The sequence below is a fragment of the Poecilia latipinna genome, unplaced genomic scaffold, assembly GCF_001443285.1.
Source record: "Poecilia latipinna isolate Pla-1442-1.1 unplaced genomic scaffold, P_latipinna-1.0 Scaffold1262, whole genome shotgun sequence".
Classification (NCBI taxonomy): Eukaryota; Metazoa; Chordata; class Actinopteri; order Cyprinodontiformes; family Poeciliidae; genus Poecilia; species Poecilia latipinna.
This window is the reverse complement of record NW_015113878.1, coordinates 1-17,498: the sequence shown is the minus strand read 5'-3', so window position 1 is coordinate 17,498 and position 17,498 is coordinate 1. Positions and strand designations below refer to the sequence as shown.

General features: G+C 41.4%; 1 protein-coding gene across 2 annotated transcripts; it reads right to left on the bottom strand.

Annotated features, from left to right (window-relative positions):
- Window positions 1-3,694: 3,694 nt before the first annotated feature.
- Window positions 3,695-10,895, bottom strand: LOC106961078 (EF-hand and coiled-coil domain-containing protein 1). Of its 2 annotated transcripts, none has more exons than XM_015054582.1 (9): window positions 9,763-10,895; window positions 7,171-7,597; window positions 6,939-7,073; window positions 6,045-6,100; window positions 5,826-5,967; window positions 5,599-5,746; window positions 5,013-5,105; window positions 4,174-4,243; window positions 3,695-4,096 (listed from the first exon to the last, which is right to left on the bottom strand). In XM_015054582.1, exons 1-9 carry the CDS (start codon window positions 10,388-10,390, stop codon window positions 3,918-3,920), a joined length of 1,878 nt encoding a protein of 625 aa, XP_014910068.1. In that variant the 5' UTR covers window positions 10,391-10,895; the 3' UTR covers window positions 3,695-3,917. The 2 variants fall into 2 exon arrangements, with proteins under 2 accessions (XP_014910068.1, XP_014910066.1); XM_015054580.1 differs by having other exon boundaries at window positions 5,593-5,746; window positions 9,763-10,893.
- Window positions 10,896-17,498: the final 6,603 nt, after the last annotated feature.

Below are 17,498 nucleotides of genomic sequence, written 5' to 3'. Positions count from 1 at the left end.
GTTTTTAGAAAGTAACCGTTTCAAAACCACAAAGATGGGGCTGAAACGATTCCTCGAATGATTCGAGTACCTCGATTACTAAAATATTCGTTTACAACAGCCCTAAGATTTCTCATCGTACTGTTGCTATGGTTTAAAGTTCTTATAATGAGATACCAGAGAAACCGCAAGTGTGCTTAAAGTTCTTCTGCAGTATAGAGCAAGGAGAAATGCAGAGCTGGAAATTTACATTCACGTAAGTAACAGGCAGTGAAGATCTGCACTAAATAAGCCTGACATATAACTTTTTTTAAAGCAACACTGTTTTCAAACTGCAGCTGTCAAAGTAAATTTTAGCTAAAATGTTTAAACAAAAGCAAATAGATAATTTCACTTTAAAATGATCTAATTCCAGTGAAACTGAATGCATTTTTATTTAAGATTATCGTACCGTGAGAATCTTGTATCAGCTTTTGGCTAGTTTAAATGTTGGTTTTGCCCTGTGTTTTTGAATTCTCAAAATGAGCAACATTTAATTTTTTTTTAGTAGCTTTTGTTTGAAACACCAGCTGATAAAATGGCTACTCTTAGCTAAATCCATTCGCTTCAATTGAATTGCCTGAAATAGCTTTACTGTGCTATGGGAACAAAGAGGAAGAGTCCAGCAACGAGCTAGCTAACATAGCTCATGTTACTCTACATAGACTATGATAATTCCTTCTGCTGCTATAAAGCTCTTAGCAATATAAAAGATGGGTTTTAGACCGTTAAAAGACTGCAAGACATCTTTAAAGTAACTCATGGGGCTCATTATATTCTTGCTAGCTAGAAGTAAATGAGATGGCAGCTGGGTATTTTTTTAGAAAACTTTTACCTCTTTCAACATTGTTTCTGCTAAGGTGATGTCACACTACACAACATGCTAACATGAGGGTACATTAAAAAAAATTAACAACTCAAAACCCCAAACTGGGGGACTTTTTTCAACAATGCTAAGTCGTTAGCAACTCATGTTGTCAAAAATAAACCGGTTTTGATAGAATATAATACATTTTGACACATAAAAGATACTGATTATGTATACAAAGAACTTACAAGAAACCAGTGATAGTGAAGTAACATTTTATTTATTTAACTCAGTAATGCACAGTTAAGTAAATAAAAGCTGATATTTTTGTTGTCCAATTCTAAGAACAGTGCCATTTTTTTGTGTGTTTTTTTTTCCTCATCTAAAACATAAATAGGATCTGTTAACATTCATCTGATTAGTATGGGATGAATCTGAACTAATGGATGAAGTTTATTTAAGGACAAGAATCTTCACCAGTGTTTTACTGTTTCACGTTAGCATATGTATTCTTCTTCCCACCACCCTACACAAACGGCCTGTCATCAGATCAGCTCTTCCTGTCTTTAATGGCTTATGGTTGTTATCTATTTGGACAGGCTTCCAAGTAGAAATTATGGCAGAGGAGAAACCGTCATGTGATGTTTTACTTTTAATTGTTTTTTTTTACGGGGCCAGCAAAAAGCACAAGCAAAGTACATAGTGTGGATGTGCAAAAATGTATTTTAATTGTTAAAAATCCTTTGCTTTGTGGTCTTAAAGATTTTTTTGTTTTTAATACCAGGTGTTTTGAGCTTGGTTATTTTATTTTATTTTTTATTGTATTCCATTTCTTTGTCCTAATCTTTTTATCTCTCAGAAATTATTGGTTTGTGTTCTCAAATGAAATCGTGCATACAACCACTTTGAGCAAAGAGCAACCTTTTTCTGTGCCATTCAAATGCATTGACGTACTGTAGTTAGCAAATCCACCACCAGATGGCACCGCAAGGCTTAGCTTACATAAAGAACTTGTTCTCCGGATTCAAATTGCCCACCCAGAGAGATAGCTGCCACTTTGCCTTTGGCTTTTCATCCTTCCATCTATCTCTATCAGTTTGTATCCTTGACACTCTTTATCAAACCGGTGCCAGCATTCTTTCTCTACTTCAACGAAAAGTTGTGTATACTTCTATAAAAAGGCAAGAAATGCTACATCTATTTATTTTTTAGAAGCACACAAAGCAAATTGTACATACTATATTTATTCTGTATGTAAGGTTGTTTATTTTGTCATTTTCTTTTGGCTGAGTCCGTTTGTCATCGGTGTTGTCAGATTTCCTATCTTCAAATGGCCATTGGCCAACATTTTGGTACTAATAGGAGACTTTACATGAACAGATTATATACAGAAATGCCCCTCCTGAAATGAGGAACGCATCCATCGATGAAATGAGACGGTCTTAATCTGTCAGAGCCAAGCTCAACTCTTAGAGCAACCAATCAAGAGTTGCGTAAGCCACAGTGTAGCGTTTGTTTAATTAGCTTGGATAAATAAATGATGTACAGTGTGATTATTGCAATGTGTGAATGTGAAAATGACTGCGGCAATGGATGGCAGAGCTGTGACCGTCGATTTTTGTTCATGTGGCACAGCAGACATCTGGGAAACACTAGAAGTGAGCTTCCAAGGCAGAAAGTAGACATTGTTCCAAAAGCAATCTAATAACACTCACCACCCAGCTTCTTCTTTGTATAACCAAGTGCTTTAAACTATTGAGCCCTGATGGGGAATCCCACTGACAGGCCGAAGGCATCCGCAGCCATACTGAGCTGTAGAACCGTAATGTCCACCCGTCCACTGCGCTGCCTTTAGGGAATACTGATGTAGACAAATGCAGTCTTGTAATGTCTGACGTCTTTTACATGTTTGTCTTCTAAAAAGCCCCCCTTCTGTGAGGCAGGAGGAAGGCTTTCTCTCTGCAGGACATTGTAATTTGCTGGAAATAAATAAATGACTATATTATTTCATACAGTTGCTGTGTTTGGGTTCTTCTTTTGTCAGATCTGTTATCCGGATCAGGATCACTGTGTTGGCATTATAGTTATTCTCCTTGGAGCAGATGGCACGCTCTGTATTTGCTCTATTGTACTTTGTGATGAAAGCCATCATCACGAGATGGGATTATCGATGTCGTTTTATGTAGTATTTGATATACAGACCACGTGTTTTGTTGTTTCAGTTCTATATTCTAGTTGTGTTTAGACATTTGGAAAAACATTCTTGAAATGCAGTTTCTTATCAAAAATAATAAAGCCCCCTTACATTTTTGTTGGGTTAACTTATAACAATTCAACTGTTAATTGGAACAAGTTCTCACGTCTTCCTGGTTTGTTTCCTCAGCAGAGCAGAGCAGCAGAAGAGGGATACACCTGTGCTGCTTAAAAGCTGTTAGAGCATACCGCTTTGGAGAGGTATGCTAAGTTTGAGTTATTCTTTTGACTGACCTTAGATTTGTTTTAGCTGTAATGATCTGTATCTACGTAAATGGTCTTTGGTAACATTTATTGTACCTCAAGAAATCTGTTGCTGGAGACATTCAGGAGATCCGTTCATCCTGGTAACAGATCTGATCATAACAACAGAACTAGTCACTCTGAGTCCATCTGCTGGTTGGTTGGAGACTCGGTTCCCATAACTGAGCAACATGTGGTTAAAGACCCGCTCTCATCCTACAGCCCTGCTGACTGTCTGTTGGAGGCCACCATGTCATCAGCTTATTTTACTTTTCTACTTTGAGCTAATGTTTTGAAAACGTAAAATATTTATTAGCTAGTTGATATATTGACCTACACTTGGTTTCCACAAGAAGCACATCGACACAATTATATAAGTAGATCTGCTTTATTGACTGAGCAGCCAGTGACTGAGGTAGGTTACAATGAAGTTCAGAAACCCAAAATGCATACATGTACATCATTAGAACTCTTTATTTCTACACAAGTGCTCAATGTAAATATTATTTAAATTAAATACATGTAAAATAGCAGTTTGGATTAGGTAGGCGTATTTAGTAAACAGTATAAAACATGAATGACAGAGGTTAGCTTGTTAACCAGAGATAAGCAGAGAGTTCATATTGTTTGTTTGACATCCTGAAGGTGGATGCAGATGTTTCTCTCCATTCTGCCCTCCTCTCTCATCCTCCCCTTTTCCTTTGGGAAGGTCGCTGGGGGTCAAGTGGATGCTGAGGCCGTCAGCACCAGTGGCCTGTAGGGCCTGTGGTTGACCTTCACAGGCCAGCAAAAAGGTTTAGTAAATGAGCAACACTAGAACAGGAAAAAAACTGAGTGCAGAGCAGACATACCAGCTTCAGCTTTGCTGCGGACACCAAGACTGCCCACCACCATTTTCTCCAGGACTTTGCGTGACACATTCTAAAGGAAAATCCAAAGAGTCTAACTGAATGATGCGGATCAAAGAACAGACGGAAGAGGCTGACAAATTTTAATCAGTTATCTGAATGGACTGATAAGAGTGATGCACTGAGCTCCCGGTTTCCCCTTCCATTTATCGAGATTGCTCTTAATCTTATTATCCTCCTGTATGTGTGTGTGTGGTGTGTTGAGAGTGATCCGGTCCACTGGGAAGGATATCGGAACCTCTCCAATCTCAAATCTGGGGCGTTCGTCATGTCGGATTGTCTTGGCCTGATATTTTAACTGTGTCTTGTTCCCCGAGGACAAATGACAATGCTGCCTGTTACATGTGCTGAGTAGCCAATCAGAAAGTGAGTTGATGGAAACACAGAGACAAACCAAACATCAGAGACATCGTTGTGTTGTTTTATTCACGTTTGGTCTTGAGAGGTTTTATGAGACTGAATGTTGGTCTGTGAATTCACCGACCAATGATGTTCAGGTCACCCTTAACCCTAACGTCTTGCACCTCATGCACAAAGTTTCAACATTAGGCATTCTCTCACCTCTATATGCTATTCCTTATGTACAAATGCACAAAACAACCAGTTGACCTCATTTAAAAGAGCCACTGCTGTATATCTGGAAGAACTGAAACGACCCAAATGGAAAGCAACAGGAAGTGAACTGGCAGGTCAAACACTAGATGGCGCTGTGAACCTGTGTGAAGAGCATCTCCTTCCCTCCCTGTGGGATAGTGAGTTTGTGTGTGTGCGTGTGTGAGCACCGTGTTGCGCAGCTGTAGCAGCAGAGTGAGTGAATCTGTGAGTTTGTCCTCCAGCAGAGACAGACGCGTCTTCTCCGCCTCGTCCTCAGGCCTCTGTGAAGACAGACACACACACACACACACACACACACACACACACACACACCGCTCTGTGTCCTACTCATTGTTGGTTACAGTTAAAGTTGTAAATTATCTTGAACTTCAAATACCTAATTTCTCCATCCCTAATAATATCCTGTTTTATAGTCATTGTTATGCTTAATTACATCGTTAGCAGAGTTATTTAGCATAAATAGCTCTAATAATGCTAATTGGAATCAGGTTGTGATGGTAATATCGTACTCTGAAGGTTATGCATGCAAATGCAGAATACCAGTAATAGATCTGGCATACTGGACAAATTGTGACGGCCCTTAATAGACACAATTATGTTTGGATATTTTACTGGTTAAATGCTACAGCTAACAAAGAGTGCTGTAATGAAGAAGAAAAAAGGACAGCCAACCATACTTAGGTTTATTGTAATCAATACTTTTGCCTAGGTCTGGTTTTTAGCTGATTTTAGGTAATAACCACTCACCTTTACCTTTCCAAAGTGTCCACATCTGTTTTTCTCCCCTTGCTTTGGCCCCGTCTCGCTGCAGCAGTCTGTGCCGTCTGCAGTAGAGCCGGGGCGCTTTCGGAGCTCCAAGCGACTCAGGGAGACAAGATGATGGGCCGTGTTGTTCTGACATCTGGAAGATCACAGGTGGCGTTGGATCCCTCTCTACACAAACATTTGGTGATGAACAACAGAGCAGGATGGTGACAGACCCTTCGCCACAGCCAGGACCGCGTGAGACGACGCTCTTCTCCTGTGAGGAGCAACAGTTTCCTGTCTCCTTCAGACTCCCATCATCTTCCTCTTCATCAGAGGCAGCTCTCCCTTCCACCGCCCGCTGCAGACCCTCTGCATCTGGGGAAGAATGAGCTGGAGTTAAACCTTCAGGCGTGCCGTCTCTGTAGCTGTCCGCGGTGCTCCAGCTGTCTCACCACTCGGGTCCTCAGGTTGACTTGACTGGCTCTCAGAGAGGCAGGTGCAGCCGATTCTGCCGGAGACAGAAACAACGACAACGACCATTTAGTGGGGAAGGGCAAAACAATTTTTGACATAACGCATGGATCTTTCAGAGTCTTGCCGATTTCTGATCCCTTCAGTTGAAGAAATGTTCCCTGATTTCAAAACTTTTAGCTGAAGTCTCCAGTGTAGCAGCAGAACCAGAGAGATTTTGTCTTCCAGATTAACAACAAAAACCCTGAGATATTTGATTACACACAAGCTGGTGTGCAAAATCAAGTTCATAAGGATCAGGAGGACGTTGTGAGACTGTCGGGCCACAGCAGACGAATCATTCATAAAAACACAATCAGTGTTACTGAGGAGAAAAAGTGACTTTCATTCATCTGCTTGATGTGTAGCGTGGATTCTCTGTTCAGCTTGTTGAGCGGAATGAATATAAAATAAAATTGAATGTACTGTGTACCATCATTATCATTTTGAAAAATGACAGGCAAAAAAAGCATTATGAATTGATTCAGCAAAAATGACGGACAACAAACAAGTCTAGCAGGGTTTCTGTCTGGCAGCCCACCAGGCTTTCTCCCCAATCACCTCCATCCACACCAGGCTAAGAATCATATTTATTTTGTTTATTTTGTTTGGGGGGGGGCGGTTTAGCAGCAGTAGCAGTGACAATAAAGACAGATTTAGCTAGGTTATAGTTGAATCATTGAACTGGGTGCGAGGCGGTGTGCACCGTGTTTTTATGTTGGTTTCAAGGAGTGAGGACTTGTAGAAGTCAGAAAGGCAAATGAAGTGTAACTGGATCCTGAAACACGCCCAGACAGAGAACTCTCCTGCTCACCCAACCGAACCCGGTGCTGTACCTGTACCGCAGCAGTGCCGTCTCCAGCTGGGTGATCTTGGACTGGAGCTGCGGCACCAACTGGGCCTGTTCCTGGATCAGCCGAACCCTCTGCAGCCCCACATTGAGAGCCTCTCTAGCTTCCTCCGCCCGCTTCCTGTCAGCATCACAGATCGTCACAAATTTCCAATAAATCCACACAAAAAAAAACTGATTTTTATTTTTTGTTTTACATTTCTGAATATTTACAGCACCTGATCTGGTTGTTCTCCCTCCTCAGGGACGACTCCAACCCCTGCAGCTTGCGAACTTCCTGGTACGCCCACTGCAGCTCTTCCTCCAAACACTCATTGAATTTGATGGCCTCCTCTAACTGCCCATCACGTGATGACCGAATCAGTTTCAGCTCCCTCAGAAGGGGGTCTCTGATGTCCCACCTCATCGGTCCCTTCCTCGTCCCATCAGGCTGGCTTTTAGGTCTGTCGGTTTGTCCCTGTTTCCCCTGCGTGAGCGCGCCGCAGGGTGTGGGAATGGAAAGAGTGGCACTGTGGCTGCAAGGGCCGGCAGGGGTCCGGCTCCTCTCCCGTCTGAGGGCCACCTCCAGGGCCAGACAGCGAGCGTCGCTCCCCTGCAGAGCAGAGCGCAGGTCCTCAACCAGCTCCCTGAGAGCGCCAACCTCATCTGGACAAGATGCCAGGTTAAGAGTTCAAGGTCACCATAAGTCAGCGTAAAGAAATTTCACTTAAAAAAAAAATGGAGATACCACCATGACTGTCCAATAAAAGCAATTCATACATTTTAAAATTGAAAGAAAACTGAACACTTCATTACTGACTGAAGTACTCACCTGGTACTTTTTTCAAATTATTTACTAAATAACTGCAACTGGTATAAGACTAAACTGTAACATCACTGGGAAGTTGAATTATTCAGCAACTCAATTTTAAAAAACTCAATTAAAGTTTCATTACACATAAAAAGATACCTTCAATTCTGCAGGTTTCAGCAAGTCAAACTTCTAAACGGTGAACAGACTGAACTTATATATCACATTCACTCTTTTGCACCTTGGGATTTAGTGCCTTGCTCAGGGGATGTCAGGATGTGACCAGAGAAAGCTGAAATTGAACCTACAACCTTCCAATCACAAGATGACTACTCTACCCACAGAGCTAAAGTCAGCACTTAAATGAAACTTAACATGAAATTTAAGACAGAGAAAACTCCAAATACAATGGTTTGTTGGGGGATCCTGCTGTGTTACAATCAATCATAGCAAAAAGTGACATTTTTGAAGGTTTGTTTACATCTCACCCCACAGTGTCGAGCCTAAAAGTTTTTTTTTTTTTTTTTTTTGCACAGAATCCACCTAACCTTGTGAGATGGATTCAACAAAAGTGAGGCAGTAGCAAAAGCAACTGCCTATGAATTTGCATTTATCCATGATAGATGCAAAAAAATAAAATAACTATGTAGCAAGCAAAGGTACATTAGCAGCTAGTAACATAAACCACCTTGAGACCGAACATAATGACAATGTCTGCATGCAAATCAAACTTCTGCTTGACAGAGAAGTCTTGCGAGAATAAAAGAAGGTACATAAATGAGAATATATGACACCATGTTTCCCCCCAGTGTATTATAAGCCTGGCAGGCCACCAGGTTTTACTTGTGCTTATTTATTTAAATCTTTTTAAAATGTTTGCGTTTTTTGAGACTTTATAGTTAGAGTTAGTTATAGTTAGGGACAGCCTGTACCTAAAAGCATGTTCTACAGTTTTTCAGGAAATTTGGAAATCACAAATTGCCTATGAAAAGGCTTTTTAATTTAGAAATGTTTGGTAATGACACTTTGCTAAATATTTAACTTGCTTACAAAGTAAATTAAATTAATTTGCATATTAGCTAAACATTTAGCTTCCAAATGAAATATTTAGTTTGAGGCTATATATTTAGCTTGCTAAATAATTATTCAGTTTTAAACTGTGATATTTATAAATGATGAAAATATGACTTTGAGAAATGAAGGGAAGTAGTTTTTTTTCTTGTAACAAGCTAAATAACCCAAATTATTGCTGTTCATTTTTAACTGAGTAACTTCACAAATGACACCTCGTGCTTAGCGGACTGGTCTGACTCCTTTTGATGCCTGTGAGGCTTCGGTATGTTTACCGGATCACACTGTCAGACTTGAAGTTTCTGCTCCTAAATGATCCTTACGTGATTAAAAAAAAGAAACAAGTGAAGGATCCAGAAATGAAATGAGAGAAAGGAACAAGAGAGGAAACAGGCTGAATGAATAGGTGCTCATAAATTCTTTGTCTCCTTCTATTAGCCCACAGCTTTCACAGGTCTGTCTGTGGAATGCTGCTGATGCAATGAAATTATAGGGAATTAGAAGTTAAATCTAGAATTTCCTGTGGGTTGTGAGGTGCAACAGTCACTAAATGTTCCGTCCCTCCCAAAACCTCAGATTTCATCAGGTTCCAACCTCAAACGTCACTTTGTGTTCAGGTGGGATTTTATGTGACTCACCACAAAGTCATGCATAACATATTCATTTATTTATTTTTGCTAATAAATTTCAAAGTGACAGAAACACTGTACTCTGTTACCCCTAAATAAAAAATACACTGCAACCAGTTACTTTAGAAGAAAACTAATCAAAAATATCAATAATATTGAGACCAAGTCAGTATCAGTATCGGATCAATACTTTAGTTCCAGATTCTTTCTTGAAATCTTCGTATTGTACAACAGATTCTGTTTTGATTTTCTTTTGTAGTTTATGTATTTAATTTATTTATCCGTTTAAAAAAGCAACAGGTCTCCTGTAGGGAGCATACCTTGCTCACGGAGTTCCTCCTGGGCTCCGCTTTTCACGGATCTGCTCCTGGTTCCGGTCTGATCTCGACCCAGGTCAAAACTGACACACTTCCTCCGCCGGATCCGGGGCCACCGGAGCCGGATCTGCCTCTCCACCAGCTCCGTGTCCTCGGAAACCGGCAGACGCCAGGCGCGACCCCCGCCGACTCCGGGCGCACTGCGCACTCGGAAACACCCGCAGAGCCGCGAGTGAAAGTCTCTAAACGAAAGCCGCTCGGGTAAACCTGAACAAACCTCCGCGAACTCCTCACACTGCTGCTGCTGCTGCTGCTGGTGCTGCTGCTCCGTTCCGCCATCGCCGCTTCCATCCTCCGCTTCCGGCGTCCTTTGAGCTCCGGGAAGTCCCAGCACGGCGCAGAGAGCGGCGAAGTCCTGCCCGGACACCGTGTCGTCCAAGCTGGGAAGGGCCAGGTGGTGGAAGACCTCCTGCAGGTACTGATCGATTCCGGTGGCGAGAACGACGATTTCGTTCTCTGCTGCCGGATCGGGGCAGTGGTGATGGGCCAGGGCGCTGCGGAGCCACTCGCTTTTACGCGCCGCCCGCGGAGAGGGCTGGACGCGTGGAAGCGCCAACGCGGTGCGCCGCATGGCTGCACTCACTCACCGCACGGGTCAATCTTAAAAGTGATTTGGCCCGGCAGCCCCGCAGACCGGGGCTCTCAAACGCATCTCAAATGTTTCCGGGGGCCTCAGCTCAACTTCGATTTCCTCCTGCGGCTCTTCAAGTTCAGATTTGATCCCTGTGGGTGGAAAAAAAAAATAGCAGCTCCGACTCCACCCTTTGTGTGCACACTCCAACCGCAGGACCAATAAAGCGTTCAGAGCTGCTTGTTTGATCCCTGTTACCAAAGCGGGTCGAATATCATCTGATGCAGAGCGAGAGAAAAAAAAAACATCTAAAAGTCCTGAGGGAGAACAAGACAATAGACTCAATAGAGCAGTGAGTCAATCCTCAGGTTTCCATGGTGATGGATTCTTACAGTAAGATCTGTAGAGGTTGAAGGCATTTGGTGGCACCTGTCTGGATCCAACTGTCAGCCGAGGCTTTGCACCTTTCTGACTCACATCCTGCATGCTGGGCTGACAGGGTCCGTTTCTTTCTTTCTTTCTTTCTTTCTTTCTTTCTTTCTTTCTTTCTTTCTTTCTTTCTTTCTTTCTTTCTTTCTTTCTTTCTTCTTAATCAAGTTTATTTGTATGGCACATTTCAGCAACAAGGCCCTATGACAGACTGGCGACCTGTCCAGGGTGACCCACCTCTCATCCTTTGACAGCTGGAGGCAGACACCAGCACCCGTCCTGACCCCAGGGGAGTTAGGGTGGAAGAAAATGGATGGATTTCAGCAACAAGGCAGTTCAAAGTGCTGTACATCACAAAAACACAAAATCATCACATTTCTACAACGACTTTGAAAACCAGCGACAGACATTAAAATCAATAAAGCATTGCATTACAACAACTCACTGTTTGAATGAATGAATGAAAATGTATAAGGTCCATGTCAGGGGAGTCAAATCTATAAAGTTATATGATGTTTATTTTCAGTGGGGGTTGAAAATAAAAATGAAAATAAAAATCCTATGTTTTCATAAAGATGCCCATGATCTTTACATGACATCATGTTCATCTTGCATAAAAACGGTCTGATATTACATCAGTTGCATCTTTCGTTTTTATGACCTTACCTTTAATTTTTTTCTTTTAATTTCAGGAAATTTTTTTATTCCCGTGGTTTTTGTTTGTCAGTCAGTGGAGAGATCAGAAGGTCAGAGGAGAAGACATGCAGCGAAGGACTTGAACGTGTGATGGCCACACTGAGGACTGACACGCCCTAAATTATTTCTTCACAGGTTTTTGAATATATTTTTTTTCTTTTTTGGATTTGATAGAATCCAAATCAGACTGTATTGTCTGTGTCAAGTGTTGTCACATCAGCCGGAGTTTCTCCTGACAGGATTTAGTCATGTTTAGCATGACTAACCATGACTAAGGTGTAAGTTATGTCATGTTCCAGAGCTGCACCACTCAGCAGGCCTCTGGTTTGTTGCATGACTGGATGATTGTTCTCTCTGGTTTATGCTGAGCAGCTGGAAGGATTTTTTTCTCTTCCCTTCTTTTCTGCCTTCCAAAAGCTCCAATAATACCTGAACTTTGACCCCGGGCCCCTTTGACAGTTACAGTTGGTTGACAGGACTTTTAGCACGTTACAGACAAAAGGTGACGTTTCTCAGGAGCATCAACTGAGCCTGTGGGTCTGTAATTGCCACAGAGTCATACAGTTACCTAAAAATACAATAGAAGTCTCATCATCACTTTTATCGTTATCACAATAGTACCACAAAATACAGTAATAAAACTTTAAGTCCATATTCCCCACCTCTAATTTCCAGTATCACTACAGTTCATTTAAGGGCTTTTCTCTCTCTTAGTGTTTCTGGTTAGTCATCAAAGAACTACATATTGTATTGGGAAGTTGATATTATATTTGGATTCCAGAACCTGTGTAGAACATGGCAGGCTTGAAACGAGATGATTTAGATCTTGTTCTTCTTTTGGAACCTCCTGAATGAGTCTTTGAGGAATTCTTTGAGTTTTTTATTTTTTTAAATTATTATAATTTGGGAGGCTGGTCACTCCTGGAAAGGTTCACAACAGTTCCAGGTTTCTGCTTCTGTTGGATAAAGTCCCAAAGGCTCAGAAATAATTTTGTAACCTCTTCCAGACTGACATATGTTAGATGTTTTATTCCTGTCACTGATTTCTCTTGGATCGTGGCATAACGTGTTGCTTTTTTCAGCCCATTTAACCTACTTCATGTTGTCTGGTAGGTTCTGTTTAAGTGATTTCCAAATTCTACTGGTCAGCCAGTCAGCAGGCCTGGCTGACCTGTGGCTGGAGAAATTGAACTCAGCTTTCCAGGAAATATTGTTAAAGAGATCGATGATTACTTCTTCACATTGGGCCACTTTGGTTTAGAGGACATTTCCATTTAAAAACTGTTTGAAAACAGCATTTTGTATATTTTTATCCAGGTTGTCTTTGTGCATACATTTTGAAAAATAAAATGAAAGTGAAAGGACAATGTCTGATTAAAAATAGTACATCAGTAAATGTACATACAAATGATGGTGAGATCTACTGCATTGTCCTTCCCTGTTAAGAGTTGAAGTAATCTAAGTCGACTGGGACATATTTCAGTTGCTGCTGCTGTACAGGCGAGTCACCTGAAGTCACATGAGCTCACAGTGAAAGACTACAGCCTGTGTTTTGTCTTTGTCTTGATTCTGAATGCTAACAGCAGAGCAAACTAGTGACTCACCTGAGTTTTCGTTAGATTTTTTTTTCTGCCTTTGATAAGCTAAGTGTGCTTTTTGAGTCAGCTCTGCTAAAAGGCCACAAATCTTGCGTTTCTGAAAGACATAGATATTTTTTGTAGAGATGCACTTAAATCATCCTGAGTAAAAACTGTCACTGGTCACCTGAGAGCTCAGATTTAATTACACAAGAAGGCAGACAGAGTGGTTGTACTCTGTTTTTATTAGTGTTGCATTACAACTGGCTGATGGAATCTGCAAAATTCTAAATAATTCCTTTATTTTGCAAAAAGGATTCTACTCTTCCTGGAGGCGGTTCTCGGCTTTTCCAAAAAATAAGAGTTAACACACTAAAGGGGAGAAGGAGACAAATTTACAGAATAAGTTCCGATGTGGCTAATTTTTATCTCATGTGGCTGATCGGCCTTTTCCTCTGTTCACATCTTTCCAGACAGTTCCACGATGTGTGAAAACATTGCCAACACTAGTTAACGTCACAGAACAAAACTCTCCATTTTTCTCAATTTTCTCAATGTTACTTCCCCCTTCCAGTTTATTACAGTCAATTGTAACGTCGGCATCTGATGAAATTAAGTTTTTGCGTGGCCTGGTTGATTGGTACCCAGCAGTCGCTAACATTTGGCCTTAACGTAATGTGGCAGTTCAACGCTAAGAAGCTAACCAGAAATTGTGTGCACTACAAACGACCATGCCCTGCTGCTAAGAGAGAAGAGTTTAGTGCTTGATGATGTAAACTGAAGGAAGATAGATTGATATAAGCTTGAACTGCTAGCAACAATACACTGCTGGTCAAAACATACACCAAGACACTTCCTTTTTCAAGGTGGAAGGATGATGCATCAAAAAAAATTTGAGTGAATTAAAAAAAAAACATGAATTGGGCGCAAAAGTTTGGGAAAATATCCCTCAGCAATTGCAACAAAACCTCATTCTTTCTATAGCTAGCAACAAGGCCTGGTAGGATTCTGTATGCCCAGTCCAACAAAATCATGAAGCACAGCAACATGTTGTCACAAGGAGATAGCTCCTCTGTTCTGACTGGTTCTGGGGGTTTTTTCCATGGAATTCTCTTGTTTTACATGGAAGACGGCCCAAAAAGCACACCGGCTTAGCATGATGACATAATAAATGTTTTGCCGCAAGTGTTCTCGTGCCTCCGTGAATAAAGGGTAATCAGCTGTGCGTTTCTGAAAGACCGCTCCGGCTGTCGTCCTGCCTCCCTCTGAGAAACAGCCCTGCAGCTGCTGCCTGCTGGGGGTGAAAGGACTTCATCTGAAAGCCAAAGCATTTTGGGGGTGGGGGGTTCCACAGCAATATCCGTGAGCTCACTAGTGTGTGTGCTGACACAGGCGTGCACGAGTGTCCTGCTGTTCACCTTTCACAGTGGGAGTGGTGCACTCTCGGTATTGACAGGAGGTTGGGTTAATGCTTTGTGTTGTGTTGCCATATGCTCATCTGGGAGGTTGACAAAGAAGGAAAAAAAAAGACAAATAAAGCCACAAACCACTGGAGCTCTTCTTTGAAGTGGTGATGCTGACAGAGATGTTGTGTCCATCAGATCCAGGAGTGACCCTGTAGCCGTCACAGCCACTGTGCCACACCTGTGGATGTTATGGTTCAGGAAAACTCAAGTCTGCAGCAGACTGTATTTGATTTCTTCCACAAGGAGGGTAATCCACCAGATGAAACCAGACACTAAACGGCTAACTCCGCATTCATGGGAAATTGGGTGGAAGGAAAAGGTCTTATCCCCAGCAATGGGAATAAGAGCTATGGCGTGGTTTCAGGGCTAAAATTAAAAGTTTTGCATAACTAGTGTGGCTACATCCTCCTCACAGGAGGAGCCTTCATAATATCCATTATGAAGGCTGATTAATGATAGGCTGGCACACTACCTGAACTAAGCACTTTGAATTGCCTTGTTCCTGAAAATGTGCTATATAAATAAAATTACCTTTCCTTACCTTACAAGTGGAGCTGGCAAATGAGAAGGAGACTAGCACCACCTAGAAAGAGCTAGCCTCTCCTTCTAGCTAGCTCTAACTAGCTAGAAGGGGAGGCTAATGACTAGCATGCCTCTCCAAAGAGCAAACAGTAGTTGTTGAAGACCTAAGCACAATATCTCATGTAGGCTAGTTTTATTAAAAAAATATTAACACTCACAGATAATACAAAAACTCTCTGCTGGGTTTGCCAGTTATGCCATTATTTTCTCCATCACAAGATGGTTAACCCTTTAACTGTCATGATCACACCAGTGATCTCATGGATCCATTGGATACGCTGCAAAAAACATAAATTCTTACCAAGTAACTGTGGTCTACTTTCTAGTGCAAATATCTTAGAACACTTGAAATAAGATAAAACTAACTTATAAGCAACTGTTCAAGATATGGGAGCTTGATTTAAGTCAATAATTCCTTAATTATTCATTTTACTAAAGGTTCAACCAAGGACTGGGTCTGCAAATTAGCCTGTGGCTGGAAAGCCTTCACACAAAACAACATGTAGCATTGTTCAAGGGGCTGTCCTTGATTACATCAACTTGAATTGAATAATATTGATGAAAAAGCATTAGTTTCCACTGGCAGATAATTTCACTTACAAGACATTTTTCCCAAATTATAAGTGAAATAATCTGCCAGTGGAACTAGGACTTTTTCCATCAATATTAAGGAATTACTGACAAGAAGCAAGCTCTTATATCTTGCTGAAAAGTAATTGAAAACCTAGTTTTGTCTTATTTCAAGTATATTGAAATCAAAAATACTTTGCAAGAATTTGTGTTTTTGCAGTGTAACATGTAAGAGTTAAGGGTTTAAACATCTATCAATGCCATTTTGTCGCCGATCATATTCAAAACTGTTAAGCCAATATAAACATCTGACGGACAAAGCCACATACTCCCCTCTTCAGAATACTATCCGGTTTATCCAAACTACAGGATCCGTGATGGATGAGGAGTGTGTCAACATGGGCTTTGACATGAGGGATGAGGTTTGAGAGGAAACTCGTTCAGGACTCTCTTCTTCAACAGAATGTGATTTATGGCTCACTTTTTCATTTTTTGTGTGTGTGTGTGTGACAGTGCAAACATTTCCTCATTCCAGACTTGTGGAAGGAGTCCAGGTTTACCTTTGAGCTGTCCCACCTGGGTCATGAAGGAGGCCTACACACAGCCCACTAACACAGAGAGACAGGTTCACGCTCAATTTGAGAGTAACATGCCAGAGAGGCTGTGTTGAGCCTGGCTAAGACATAGCTGCAGACGAGGCATGTGGCTACAGGTAGTAGATCTGAGGATATTACCTGGGTGTGACTGCATTGCACATCACACGTTGTCCCGTACCACTGTTAGTAGCTATTAGTCAGTTGTAAACATTTATACTAAGTAGTTGAACTCTTGCAGCATCAGTACATTCACTGGAAATACTTGTCTCCTTAGAGAATGTGTTAAGAATAGCAACAAAGACCTGCTCTGGACTGGCCTGGTAAAAAAAAAACAACCGCTTGTTCTACACTTTGGGCAGTCGGTTGTCGATCAGACCTCCTGTCAAAGTTTGAAATGATCTGATCTGATTTTAACCTTTGGCCTTGACGTTTGCGATGCGCCATGTTGACTGTGAAGAAAGTGACACCATATGAGCTATGCTACGAATGAAACTGAGTGCGCTGTAAACAAGCATCTCCCCCTGTGAAGAGAGGATCGGTAAGCAAAACAACATCTTTGAATTGCATAGGAAGGCGATGGCCAGGCCAGATCCACTGGACATTTTTCACAAAATCATATGCAGAACTCCAGAGAAAGTTGCACCAAGGGTCAAAGAAGGAAGTACAACGTAACCGTTATCTTCAACAGTCACCTTGCACACAATGACAGAGAATAACAGAGAATAACAGCTGTCTTCAATCAGCTGTCATCACAATTTGAATCCACATAAATAGAATAGGTAGGATTTCTTATCAAAAATAAAGTAGATAATGTTAATTAAATGGAACTATCCTTGATGAAATGTGAATAATGTGAAAGTTTATAGATAAAATTGTCCAGATGATCTTTTTACGGTGTAGCAAGTTGTGTTTTGTTTAACCTATGCTGAATTCTAGGCAACTTAAGATGATTGCTTTGTTTGTGCTGGATTTTATGAGGGTCCCTCTGAAACTCGACAGCATGCAGGGACGCTGCAGGCTAAGCTCAAGGATCTTTTGTTTAAACACACACTGAGACCGACGTGTAAAATCATGCCTCAAGGCATTTTACACAGCATGACTGCCAAAAACAAGTATTTGCCCAAAACATCACATAGTCACAGATAAAACCTGGGAGCTATGACTCAATATAATAACATGTCTGATTTGGGAC